General features: G+C 40.9%; 1 protein-coding gene across 4 annotated transcripts in view; it reads right to left on the reverse strand.

The window, feature by feature from the left end:
- Positions 1 to 9,250: 9,250 nt before the first annotated feature.
- The window catches only part of ASB15 (ankyrin repeat and SOCS box containing 15), an 83,146-nt gene continuing 77,550 nt past the window's right edge, over positions 9,251 to 14,846 (reverse strand). For all 4 annotated transcript variants that reach the window (XM_044276945.1, XM_044276944.1, XM_044276941.1 and 1 more), the window contains 2 exons: positions 14,443 to 14,596; positions 9,251 to 9,697 (listed from right to left, as the gene is read on the reverse strand). In XM_044276945.1, coding sequence (XP_044132880.1) covers positions 9,522 to 9,697; positions 14,443 to 14,596 — 330 coding nt within the window. In that variant the 3' untranslated portion in view covers positions 9,251 to 9,521. The remainder of the gene's footprint in view (positions 9,698 to 14,442; positions 14,597 to 14,846) is intronic.

Here is a 14,846-nt window from a genome sequence, read left to right on the forward strand (position 1 = left end):
AAGTGATATCACTATGACTCTGACGCTGGGTTCAGACCTGAGCGTACGCTCTGTATGCGTGATTGTACGGGCGTTTGCAATCGCGCATGCAGAGACAAGCGAACGCCCATTGTGGCACGTTCCCGCTGAAGTCTATGTACGGGAACGCGTGACAAGACGCCCCAAAGAAGCTCCTGTACTTCTTGGGGCGTCGGGCGTTTTACAGCGCAATCGTACGCACTGTAAAACGCTCAGGTGAGAACCATTCCCATAGGGAATCATTGGTTCTTGCCTGTTGAGCGTTTTACAGCGCGTAGGAACCCAGCCTAAGGGTATGGCCACACGGTCAGGTTTCTGCATGGAAGCCAAAATGAGGATTGGATCATAAAGGGAGAGAAAATATAAAGGGCAGATATGACTTCTCCTCTTTTCTGAATTCACTCCTGATTTTGGCTTCCTAAACTGCATGCAAAAATCTGACCTTGTGGCCGTACCCCAATTCATCCTGTAGTGAGGGTCTGATCCAAAAGAAATAGCAAGTCTTGTCTATGACAACCACAATGAGAAGCCCAATGTGTTTTTGGTTCTCTAGTTTACCACAATTCATTTGCCTAAAAGAGTGTTTACCAGCCTTGTTTTACATCACGTGCATAGATTTTGTGCATAGTTTTTTTTATTTTATTCTGATTATAATATGGCTAAAAATGTAGCCCCGTGTCCGTCGCTAAGTAAATGTAAACTGCCAGGCATGAAGCAAACCACATATACATCATAAATTTGGTGAAGAAACTTCACAAAACAGGCAAAATGACTCCATTTTGTATGCATCTGATATATCACCCCCTTGGACTAGATGTACTAAAATGCACCAAATTTACCACAGTGGCTGATGCTGGATGATAAATTTGGTGCACCTACAAGTTGCACTAAAATTCTGGTATAATTTGGTCCTCATCATTGCATCTTAGGCAAGGCCTTCTTTCCTACTAAGCCATGCCCATGTTTTCCTAAACTACATACTTTATTAAGATTAGCTATAAAGTGGCCAACTTCTTTAACCCTTAGGGCTCTTTCACATAAGCGGATCCCGTGCGTGGAATCCACTGCATGAAAGAGAGCCAAGCCCCGTTCCGGACAGCAGAGACAAGGAGCAGTAACATGATTGATAACGCTCCGTGTCTCTCTGTGACCTTTTTACTACAAAATCACGGTGACAACTTTATCTCACCGTCATTTTGTAGTAAGAAGGTCACAGAGAGGCACAGAGCATTATCAATCATGTTAATGCTCCGCATCCCTGCTGTCCGGGACGGGCCTTGGCTCTCTTTCACGCAGCAGATTACCCGCACGGCATCTACTCGTGTGAAAGAGCCCTTAGGATACCTTAATTTTTTTTTAATTTTTGCGTTTTCGTTCTTCTTTATCTTCCTTGAGCCATAACTTTTTTTTTTTTTTCATTCAATACAATCCATTTATTATGGCATTCAATGTAGTGGGAAGAGGTAAAAAAATTCCAAATGGGGTGGAATTGGAAAAAAAAGATGGAATTCCTTTACTGTTTTACAGGTTTTGTTCCTATAGTGTTCTGTTTGCGGCAAAACAGACCTGTGCCCTTTATTCTCGAGTTCAGTACGATTACAACGATACCACATATGTATTGGTTTTTTATGTCTAAATAGTGTAAAAATAAATTAAAACTTTTTTTTTTTACATCACCATATTCTGACCCCCATAATTTTTATAGCTATATCTATTGAGCCGTGTGGGGGTAGTTTTTATTGATACCAATTTGGAGTGTGTGTGACAGTTTTTTGGGGTAATAGAAGTGATGAAAAAACTGTGAATCTGCCATTTTGACCCTTTTTTACGTTACGTCATTCTCCATATTGGAAAAATATTTTAGATTTTAATAGTACGAGCATTTTCAGACGGTGATGCCCATAATGTTTATATTTTTTGTTATTTTTTTGTTATTCTACGGAAAGAGGGGTGATTTAAATTTTTATATTGTTTAATTTGTTATATATTTTTAACAGTTTTTTTTACTTTTTTATGGTATTGTAGCTTATGTTATACAAAACTTATTATTTTTTTAATTCTGAACCATCATAGTTCTTATAGAATTGCTCGTTTCTTATGTTGGGCTGCCACCTGCTGGCCAAAATAAGAATTACAGCTTCAATACCCTGGGTCTCTTCAGAGAAACCCAGCATATTGAATTCAATTACCAACATCCTCATTGGCCATAGAGGATGCCGGTAAGAAGCCCGGAAGTGCGCGTTTCTGGGTTTTTGAGCTTTTAGATGCCTTGATCACACTTGATCACGGCATCTAAAAGCTTTAATGACCGTGATTGGCATTATTGCGGGTTGTACTCATTAGCTGAGGGTCTCTGCTGTTTTCGCATGCGCAAGCGGGTGCCATGTTTACCCATCGCTCCAGCGTCATACATGTACAACTGATGTGAAACGCTTTAAAGGAGTTTTCTGGTTTCATGAAATTGATGATCTATCCTCAAGAATAGGCCATCAATTTCCGATTGGTGGAGGTCTGACTCCTGGCACCCCCGCTGATCAGCTGCTTAAAGGGGCTGCAGCACTAGTGCGAGATCTGCCTCCTTTTCAATGTTTACTCGCATGCCGTCTACATTGTAGCAGCAATGCAATGTAATTACAGATATTCATCCGAGTCAAGAGAATGGAAACTGTAATTACCCTGAACCACCCATACAATGTAGACTATGTGCAAGTAAACACAAGAATGCAGCTCTCACACTAGAGAACAGTCCCTTCAAACACTTGATCAGTGAGAGTGTCAAGAGTGAGACCCCCACTGATCCTGAGGATAGGTTATCAATATTGCGAAATCAGAATGTCCCTTAAAGTACTTTGTGTCACATAGTATTTGTGTTCAGTCAATGGGGACATTCTTCTTTACATTCAGAGGCTGTAACATCAGCCCTGCTCACAGTTGAAGGTTTGCTACAATTGGATTGTCTAGGTAAACAAATGGTCCCCTGTACATTGTATCAATCAATTCATATTTCACCCTAGCAAAGATTGCAGGATTTTTTTGTACACAGTGAGTCAGCTTTATTTGACTAAACTTGGGAACTGAAGCTCCATGCACCCTTTGTACACAGACAGAACATTATGTTTTATCTTCCATGTTGTACATCTGGAGGACACAATGATCTCAAATAGCCTAAAGTGGTTTAATAATGCATCAAGGCAACTGGCTGTTCTGGAAACTAATTTAACAATTTATAGAACCTTTCTGATATTATCGCAGTGGTATCTTTTACAAAGAAACATACCAAAGCTTAAAAATAACTGCACCTTGTAATTATTGATTAGACCTTCCAATTAATAATTTCCTATTTTCCTTAGCAATAGTCTGTTACACCAACAGATTATCTGACAGATTTTCTGACCAATCATGGTCAGATGGCCGTTTACACACACAGATCTTTTGTTTTACACACCAACTATTGGTCTGATTGGACTAAATTGATCAGATAATCTGTTGGTGTATTTGGTCCATTTCTTAGCAGCACTTGTGGGAGTCATTAGGTGACCCCCATCCTATGTACCACATCCCTGAGAAGAAGTGGTATCAGTTACTGTATTAGTTAAGGGCCTTTTACATGGGCCGAGAATCGAATAGATCATCGCTAACGAGAGTTCATAGTAATGCTTGGTATCAATGATCTGGCAGTGTAAATGTACTGCCGATTACCCGATGAACGAGTTAAATGCTGATTCATGAGGTAGCGCCATCCTGGGTAACTTAGCACATGGTCCTTTTTTAGGTGAGTTTTTTGCTCTTCCATCACCTGCACGGCATTCTGACTTTGGTGTTCCACTACACCTGGTCTCCACTGTGGTTTGTTGTTCATTTTTCATACTGCACTTGCCAAACATGCCCTGTTTTATTGCCGTGCAGGTCTGTTTGTTGACCACTGACTCACCTATGTATTTGGTCTTCACCTTTTTGTCGGGTCATAGGTTGGTCATTGTACCCAGTATTGTTCCTTGATCCATACATAGCTGCTTTACAATTGACCTGTGTGCTATCCCAGGGTGGAGCTCTTTCTCTGCTCCCATTCACTTTTTGAATGGCACAATATTTACTTGTCTCTCTACTTATGTATATTTTTTAATTATGTTCAAATAAAGCATATATTTTAACTTTTTGGTACTATGAGCCCCATTTTCTTGTTCTTTTTCTATTATACTCAGGAGCTTGTACCGAGTTACAAATAAAGGTTGTCCTCTGTGGTCATATTAGGTGGGCACTGTCCTTTACCCTCCCCTGGGACGCCTTGGGTCTCTTTTGTTTTTCTCATTCATGAGGTAATTGGATCATTTGTATGAACACAAAAATCCTCGTTTCCTGACAGCAGATCGTGCAACAGCAGAAGAGGGATGGGGAAGAGCGATGGCATTAGCGATCACACCTCCCCATACTGAGGAGGAGATCGCTGGACGTAAATGCAGCGGTACTCTTCCACCAGCGAGCAGCAGATTTTTGGGAAGGATCGCTTCCTTCCAGAAAACCTACTGTAATATCGCCCCATGTAAAGGGACCTTTAAGAGTTGACACCAAACACTGGTTTCTGGATTGCTAGGACTATTTGAATGGTTCTTACCTATTTTTTGATAAATCAGTAACACATGCACAAATAAACTTTGGAAAACACCCTGTTAAATCAAATTCCTCTTTATCCTCTCATCAGACAACTCTTTCCACCTGTACCAGACTATTACAGTGCTTGTAAGTGTTCAGAATCTCTGTACTCACTGAAAATAAATAATGACAGTGAGACAGTATGGATCATCATTGGGCCTTCTCACTGAGGCTGAGACCTTGTGAGGTAAAGGGATAAGTTGTGAGAAGAGGGAGTCTGCCTATCCACACACATGAAAGCAGAGACTCTACCTCTGAACAAATCTTCAAGTATTAGTGGTATCACACAGTGATTTGGAATAGCACTGCTTGGTTTTTTCAGTGTGAAAAGTTAGTTATTATGTCCATGGGCATAGCTATATCCTTGTCAGTTTTCATGTCTCAAGAAGCAGCAGATGAATGTTAAAGGGGTTGTTCAACAGGAAAAAAAAAAAAAAGGTGGCTGTACAGGGTGTTAATAGTGCAGGAGTGGTGATGTCACGATAGGGATCAGTGAGGCCTTGAACTTCACCCGCACCACTGTCCCTACCTGCGATCCACCCTAAATGATGGGCCACAACTGGTCAGTGGTCCCTTCCTATAACGTTCACAGGTATAAATAGAAAATAATAAAAGTGACAGAGACAGAGCAGATAACCAACGAGATGAGTTGGCTAACCAGAATAATACCAAACTGAATATAACAGAGTTGTACAAGTCAATGTATCTGATGTGTACATGATCTGTATATATGCATGTGACCGCTGTCAGCCAATAAATGGGCAGAGTGGTGATGTGTCTATGAATAGGTAAGAATTTTTTTCAGTGTTTTACAACCCCTTTAACAGTATTTAACCTGTAAGAATATGGCAAGCTCACCTACTGTAGGACACTAATCAGGACCCTGTGCTAGTTAATAAGAAGCAGGCACAGAACTGTGGGTTGGGGAGGGAATCGGGGATCCTGAGTATATGAGACCATCATAGTTGAATGTACTCACGACTGACAAAATGCACATAAAACCCTCAATAACCACTGAGAATGGTGAGCGCTCTTATGAATACAGCAGACTCATAATTATGAGTTTGTTGATAGGCAAAAAGTTTTGTGCCATTTGGGCTTACAGGCAGAGCAGACATGTCTCCATATAATGCTTTCCTTACATTGGGCATATTTAGGTATCAGATTTGTGCTTAATAGATGCAGTACTGACAATATAATGATGATAATAGTGCTTTAATAAAGTTCATATTCTTGCACTGCTTATATGTATAATCGAGACTGAGATTTTGACAATAAAACCTAAACAGGTCTTAAAATCACTTCTATGAAACAATCCAATTGGATAAGGAGAGAAAAGATGATAAAACTGAATACAAAAGTAACACAAATATAGTTACCTGTACAAATGTACTAATCTGTACATGTATTTCATGTTTTGTACAATAAATTATTGCTGCTTTTAAATGTGTCATAGTTTATAAAACAAAGTAAACGCTGGATGCAATACAACAAAATTGATTTAATCAGAAATACGACAGATTATAAAGCCCAATTGACAAGATGCAGCTTGCCTTTTACATATGAGCTTCACAAGATGTTTTTATCCTAATGGTTGAACTGGAAAAAAAACATTCAGCTATATCTATAGCTAAAACATAGACTGATAAACTCATTATTCATCATTACACCATAAAAACACAATCTTTAGGAAGCTTTGCATGTTAATTTAGGTTGGGTTCACACCATGTTTCTAGCAGATCAGTTTAATTGATACCACAAAAAAATTATGGAAATTGATGCCAACTACTGAAGGGCATCTGTGTGCATCCATTTTACATAGTCATCAGGGTAAAAAAAAAATAAAAAAAAAAAAAAATCCATCTTTCATTGTCCGGACACAAAAGCGTGGTCTTCCACATCTGGCATAAAAAAAAAACCAGACAGTGACAGATATGTGTAAAATGGATGCAAATGGATGTTGATACCCCTTTGCATCCATTTTTTGGATATCTGCTATGTGGAGCAGCTAAGAGGATGATAGAAAGGAGATGTGACCTGAAGAGATTCCAACAGATGGACCCCTATCGGTCACATATGGATGTTTATAGCCTTCGAAAACCCCTTCAATAACAGTATCTACTGGTGCTAATATTCTCACTAAACATCCAGTTATAGTACTGATCATGAGTTTGCAAATATCTTATTAGAAACACTTTGCCTTTTCAGCCACAAGCATTGGTAAGGAATCAGGTAATCTAAGGCTTTATTCAGACAGTCAGTGTTTGGTCAGTGATTTCCATCAGTGATTGTGAGCCAAAACCAGGAGTGGATCCTACACAGACATGAGGTATAAGGGAAAGATCTGCACCTCTTCTGTGTTTAGAGCTGCACTTGGTTTTGGCTCATAATCACTGACCGAACACTGACTGTGCGAATAAAGCCTAAATCCTCTTGTATCCACGCTATCCCATTAAAGGGAGTCTGTCAGCAGTTTTGACCATGCTAAAATAAATTGCTGACAGCACTAGAAACATATATTTTGGAAGCTTTTATCATCAGGAATAGTGTGAATATGAACTTTTATCCTGCTAGATTTTGTCCTGCAAGTGCACTTGAGGCAGAGCTACAGTTGTCACTGAAATTAGAGGGGAGGAGTGGTGAATGAGCCCAATGCAGTGAGCAGAGAGCATTTCACTCTGATAATTGACCAGCAGGATAAGAAAAGTTCATATTCACACTACTCTTGATTAATAAAGCTCCACAAAAGGTATGTTTTTTCCTTCTCTCACTGGACCCTAACTACCACTGTCAGACTCCCTGTAAATAGAAACTTAAGGAGAACCTGTCATGTTGAACATGGTGTCTCAGCTGCAGGCAGCATGTTATAGAGCAGGAGGAGCTGAGCAGACTGATGTATAGTTTTATGGGAAATGACTCAGTAAAACCTGTAATTTAAACATTTAAATTCATACTCATTCTGGGCTTTGAAGTCAGGGAGACGGTCCTATCAGTGATTGTCAGCCTTCCCTCTATGACCGTGTATACAGATATAGCTGTATAGCAATACAGAGATGTAGCTATATATAGCCGACAGGCCCATCACATTCATCATTTTGTACGCCTGGCTTAAAAGTTGAAAATGGTCTAAATGTAAGCCAGCAAGGAAGCCGTCTTACATTTAGAATCGGTGCTTCGGCGGATTTACCTGCCAGATATAGGGGTTATTAAGAACCGTGTCTAATACGCTGGTCTTAATAAATGACCCCCTAAGATTCTATTTTTCTGCTTTTATACAACTGTCAAGTTAAATGATGAAATGCTATCTGCCTGTAGCTGCCACTTAAGGGAATATAAAGCATGGTTACTTTTGATCACAATAATACATTCGTATGCAGTAAGCTCTCCTACTGGCAACAAAAGTAGATCTGGGTATTACTAACTCCCCCAGGTTTGCCCATTGTACATCTGCATGTTGTAAAATGTTTTTGTAACAATGTTCAAGATACCTCAAAGGCAGCATGCAGGCCCCTATAAAAAGCCACAATATTTACAAAAACATGTCAATTTGTAAATTAAAGGGGCTGGCTCATCTGGGACATTGATAGCATATAGCACTCGGCTCATTTTAGAAGTTCCACAGTGTTAAAAGGAGGGGTGCACCACGCAAGCGCATCCGCCTCTACATTCACCACTATGGACTGCCAGAACTAGCCGAGCATGCACTTGGCTACTCTCTGACCTCAGATCACAGCGTTTGTAGGGACCCTAAAATAAAATAACAAACAACTTTATTCTGCTATTTACTTAAAATGGGGGAAACTACCCAAGGATAAATTCTTATCCAATATTACACCTGGGAGCTATCACAGTATTATGTGACTATTATGCTGAATACATGTGTATGAACATAACCACATTCGCTCCAGTACCTGTTACTAAGCGTAACCCATGGTAACTGCTCAAAACACACTGTATATCTGTGATATTTAGCTCCGGTATAATACCACTAGTGAGGATCGGTAGTAGCGAGGTATGGTATGCCTCTTGGTATTAGGCACATTGTCCAACACCCCTGCTATCTTACTGAACTGACCCTACTATTGACGCTGTCTGGTATATCTAAATTTGGTCTGCTAACACTGGCTGTAGCTCCACGCTGGCTCGACGCGTTTCTCGTGTCCTAACCTCCTCAGGAGCCTCATCACTACTCATGCCAATATTGATTACTAACAGTAGAACAGACAAACGAACATATAACGAGCGCGCCACCTCTCAAATGTGGCTGCGCTCCCAGCACTGGTGCGGCCGCAGCCACATGTGAGAGGTGGCGCGCTCGTTATATGTTCGTTTGTCTGTTCTACTCACTAGTGGTATTATACCGGAGATATATATCACAGATATACAGTGTGTTTTGAGCAGTTACCATGGGTTACGCTTAGTAACAGGTACTGGAGCGAATGTGGTTATGTTTATACACATGTATTCAGCATAATAGTCACATAATACTGTGATAGCTCCCAGGTGTAATATTGGATAAGAATTTATCCTTGGGTAGTTTCCCCCATTTTACGTAAATAGCAGAATAAAGTTGTTTCTTATTTTATTTTAGCGTCCCTACAAATACTGTGATCTGGAATTATTGGTGACGTAATTGTACTCTCTGACCTCCCATAGAGGTGAGCGAAGGGTGGCTGCACATGCGCGGCAGCTCTCTGTTAACTCTGGCGGCCCGTCCCGGAGATAAGAGAAGATCCCAGAGTTGGGACCTGCACCTATATGACATTGATGGCATATCCTAACGATATGCCATCAAAGTCCCAGATGGGGCAACCCCTTTAACTTCTAGACATGCAAGTACACTTAGTAGTTCATCATGTGTCAAAATGCAATCCTTTCCCATATAGATCATATTCCTTATACAATAAATAGGACTTCAGGAGAGGAGGCACAGAAACTCTCTTCACGGATGACAGGTTTTGTAATTTCTCCAAACCAAAAAGTTTACGTAGTTTAAGCCGGCACAAATGCTTCAGTGGACGAGGGTTACCTACAAACAATAGATATATAAGCAGGAAAATCAATTAAACCATTTATATGATTTTAAAAAGGTTGTCCGGTTTGCATAAACATCTTTTAAAATAATTATATATGAAGGTAGCTGTAATATATTTATTTTACCTTTACTGCTATTATATTCCATTCAGGGCTGTGGTCACATGACCATGTCCATGTAGCTTTTTCTTATTTCCTGTGATGTTATGTCCATGGATGTGTCAAAGCAGCAACAGCGACAATGATAGTGAAGTGTCTATGTAACCAGCTGATGGAAGGAGCTATAAACTAGCTGGGTGTTGTTAGGGACCGTGATAGGGGAGTGTCTATGTAACAAGCTGGTGGGAGGAGCTATAAACTAGCTGGGTGTTAGGGGATGTGATAGGGGAGTGTCTATGTAACTAGCTAGGTGGGAGGAGCTATAAACTAGCTGGGTGTTGTTAGGGACCATGATAGGGGAGTGTCTATGTAACAAGCTAGTGGGAGGAGCTATAAACTAGCTGGGTGTTAGGGGATGTGATAGGGGAGTGTCTATGTAACTAGCTGGTGGGAGGAGCTATAAACTAGCTGGGTGTTGTTAGGGACCATGATAGGGGAGTGTCTATGTAACAAGCTAGTGGGAGGAGCTATAAACTAGCTGGGTGTTAGGGGATGTGATAGGGGAGTGTCTATGTAACTAGCTGGTGGGAGGAGCTATAAACTAGCTGGGTGTTGGGGACAGTGATAGGGGAGTGTCTATGTAACTAGCTGGTGGGAGAAGCTATAAACTAGCTGGGTGATAGGGGCAGTGATAGTGAAGTGTCTATGTAACCAGCTGGTGGGAGAAGCTATAAACTAGCTGGGTATTTCTAGGGACCGTGATAGGGGAGTGTCTATGTAACTAGCTAGTGGGAGGAGCTATAAACTAGCTGGGTGTTAGGGACTGTGATAGGGGAGTGTCTATGTAACTAGCTGGTGGGAGAAGCTAAAAACTAGGTGGGTGTTACTAGGTACAGTGCTGGAGCTGTGGCATCATGGGTTTGGTTGGATGCAGAAACAGGAAATGATATATACAGGATGGAACAAACCAGAGTAATTTATTTACGTGCTGAAAACAGATCAGAAGAGTCCATATTGAAAAAAAAAAAGCTCATGGAAAATGTACCCGAGATAAAAAGCTACATGAGCATAACCATAGCAATTCTGAAAACCCCCTTTAACACCTTGAAAACAACCGTGGTATATGTACCACGGATGTTGTCTCTTTAAAGATGGCGCCGAGTCCCTGCTGTTTCACACAGCAGACATCCAGGGCTAATGTATGCGATCAGCAATAACACTGATCACATGGTAGATTAAATAACAGCATACAATGTCAATCAGCTGCTTCTAAGGCCACCGGGATATTTTCATGCATTAAACGAGGCATGGACTCGTGTGGCAGGGATGTAATATTACCACTTTACCGAGCGTTGGTGCAGCCTAATCTGAAATCTGCAGTTCAGTTCTGGGCACCAGTCCATAGAAAGGATGCACTACAGCTGGGAAAAGTACAGAGGAGAGCGACTAAACTGATAAGGGGCATGGAGGGTCTTAGTTATGAAGAAAGATTAAAATTACATTTATTTAGCCTTGAGAAGAGGGGACATGTCTAAGGGGGGGACATGATTAACCTATACAAATATATAAATGGGCCATACAAGAAATACGGTGAAAAACTGTTCCATGTCAAATGCCCTCAAAAGACAAGGGGGCACTGCCTCCAAGTGTAGAAGAAAAAGTTAAGTCTCCAGAAGCGTCAAAACTTCTTTACTGTAATAACTGTGAATCTGTGGAATAGACTTTCTCAGGACGTGGTCACAGCAGGGACAGTGGACAGTTTTAAAAAGGGTTTAGATGAATTCTTGAAAGTAAATTACATTAATGCTTATGAAAACGTGTAGAAATCTGAGTTTCACTTCCTTCTGGAATTTGCGTTCCCACCCATCCCTTGGTTGAACTTGATGGACTTATGTCTTTTTTCAACCGTATTAGGCTACTTTCACACTAGCGTTCGGGGCTCCGCTTGTGAGTTCCATTTGAAGGCTCTCACAAGCGGCCCCGAACGCTTCCGTCCAGCCCTAATGCATTCTGAGTGGATGCGGATCCGCTCAGAATGCATCAGTCTCCGCTCCGCTCAGCAGGCGGACACCTGAACGCTGCTTGCAGCGTTCGGGTGTCCGCCTGGCCGCGCGGAGGCAAACGGATCCATCCAGACTTACAATGTAAGTCAATGGGGACGGATCCGTTTGAATATGACACACCTTGGCTCAATTTTCAAACGGATCCGTCCCCCATTGACTTTCAATGTAAAGTCTGGACGGATCCGTCTGATGCTACTTTGACACTTAGAATTTTTTTTATAATATAATGCAGACGGATCTGCAAGTGTGAAAGTAGCCTTAACTATATAACTATGCACATAACTCCTCAGATGCTGTGGTCAGTTGTGGCCATGGTATCTAAGGGGGCTTTCCCGAGGAGCGCCAGAACGCCTTCCCCTTAGGGTCCATTCACACGTCCGTTGTTTCTTCCCTGATCTGTTCCGTTTTTTGCGGAACAGATCTGGACCAGATCTGGACCCATTCATTTTCAATGGGTCCTGAAAAAAAAAAAAATCGGACAGCACAATGTCTGATTTTTTTTCAGGACCCATTGAAAATGAATGGGTACCGATCTGGTCCAGATCTGTTCCGCAAAAAACGGAACAGATCAGGAAAGAAACAACGGACGTGTGAATGGACCCTAACTGAGACCAGGGAAGGTGTTCCTTAGTAGTGATAGGCTGAAGCCTGTACAAGGCTACCAGGCATCTCACAAGTATATTCCAATGTAGACCTGCAGGTGGCAGCACTGTATTGGAATATACAGAATTCCCCACACACTAATGTATTAAAGGGCTTCTGTCACTCCACTAAACTCATTATTATTTTTTTGGTCTCCCTAAAATCCTTATGCTGCGATTTCTCAATATATATATAGCTATTACTCTGTTTGGTTCAGTAGTTATAAAAGTCAGTTTTTTTTATAGATTATGCAAATTACCTCTCTAGCAGCAGGTAGGGCGGCTACCTGCTGCTAGCAGCCGCATCCTCCATTCATAATGACGCCCCCTCCTCATGTTGATTGACAGGGCCAGAGGACACGCTCGTCCTCTGACTGGCCCTGTCTGCGTTTTAAATCTCGCGCCGGTCTTCAGTTGGCGCAGGCGCACTGAGTGGAGGACGCTCGCTCGGCCGCTCCATCCTCAGTGCGCCTGCGCCGGGTGTACATGTGACGTCATCGGCGCAGGCGCACTGAGGATGTTGAAAAACATGAGGAGGGGGCGTCATTATGAATGGAGGATGCAGCTGCTAGCAGCAGGTAGCCGCCCTACCTGCTGCTAGAGAGGTAATTTGCATAATATAAAAGTCCGTTTTTTTTATAGAACTACTGAACCAAACTGAGTAATAGCTATATATATTGAGAAATCGCAGCATAAGGATTTTAGGGAGACCAAAAAAAAAAAAAGAGTTTAGTGGAGTGACAGAAGCCCTTTAAATATCATTACTGTGTGGGAAAGGCAATCTGATGATTGCACATTCAGGTGCCCGGGGGAAATGGGGGGGGGGTTAAAAAAAAGTTTAAGAGACAAAAAAAAGTTTTACAAAATATTTAAAAAAAAATGTATAAAAATGCTAATCACCCCCTTTCCCCATAATAATAATAAACAGAAATAAACATTAAAAAAATAAAGATCATATGCATCGTGTCCCAAAATTTCCAAACTATTAAAATATAAACATATTTATCCTATATGGTGAACATTGTGACAGGAAAACAAACCAAAATGTATGATTTGCATTTTTTTTTGTCACGTCCCCTCCGAAAAAAGTTGAATAAAATGTGATCAAGATGTCAAATACACAAGTTATGGGGGTCAGAATATGGCGATGCAAATAATTTTTTTTTTTTTTTTTAGTATTAAAACACAAGAAAAACTATATAAATGTGGTATCATTGCAATCTTACTAAAGGGAAAGAGAATCAAAGCAATAGGTCAGCTTTACCACATAGGGAACACCATAAAAACAAAACCCATAAAACGGAGGTAGGATTGCATGTTTTTTTTTCCCAATTCCACCACCATTTGGATTTTTTCTCAGCTTCCCACTACATTGTATGCAATATTAAATGGTGCCACTAGAACGTGCAACTTGTCCCGCAAAAAAAAAACAACCTCCTATACATCTATGTGAACGGAAAAATTAAAAAAAAGTTATGGCTCCAGGAAGGCAGAGAGTCAGTTCTCAGTTGCGCTAATTACAATTATCCAATAAATCTTCTAATTTATAGTGATTTAGGGCTCATACACACGACCGTATGTATTTTGCGGTCAGCAAAAAATACGGATGACATCCATTTGCATTCCGTATTTTGTGGAACAGAACAGCTGGCCCTTCACAGAACAGTACTATCCTTGTCCGTAATGCGGATAATAATAGGACATGTTGTATTTTTTTGCAGAACGGAAATAAGGACATACAGAAACGGAATGCACACGGAGTAACTTCCGTTTTTTTTTGTGGACCCATTGAAGTTAATGGTTCCGCATACGGTCCGCAAAAAAACAGAACGGACACGGAAAGAAAATACCTTCGTGTGCATGAGCCCTTAAACTGAGGTCTAATCATTTTATCACAATTCTTTTGAGGTGTGACATAGATGATGTTATTAATTTACCTAAAATCTCCTGGATCTCTACCCATTCTTTTTGTACTTCAAGAACAGATTTCAGTTTCGTACAAATGGGAACATAATCCATGTAATCTACTAACACTCGAATAACTTTTCCAACCAGATGCCTCATCCACGACACTGTGATGAAGTCACAAAACTAAAAGAAAAAAAACAAAACCACAAAATGTCATCAAAATATTTATTACAATTACTGGTCTTATTTATGTAATGGATACATTTAGAAGGGTTGTCAAGCGAAGAAAAATTACTTTTAAACCAGAGGTCCGGAGCTGCTCTCTGCTTCCTGATCACTTTTGACCTGGAGGAAATGACTACTCAGCCGATCAATTCACTGGCTCCGTCTCCAGTGATTGGCTAAGTGGGCCTTGTCTTCAGAGACATCAGGA

The sequence above is a fragment of the Bufo gargarizans genome, chromosome 2 (assembly GCF_014858855.1).
Source record: "Bufo gargarizans isolate SCDJY-AF-19 chromosome 2, ASM1485885v1, whole genome shotgun sequence".
NCBI classification, from domain to species: domain Eukaryota; kingdom Metazoa; phylum Chordata; class Amphibia; order Anura; family Bufonidae; genus Bufo; species Bufo gargarizans.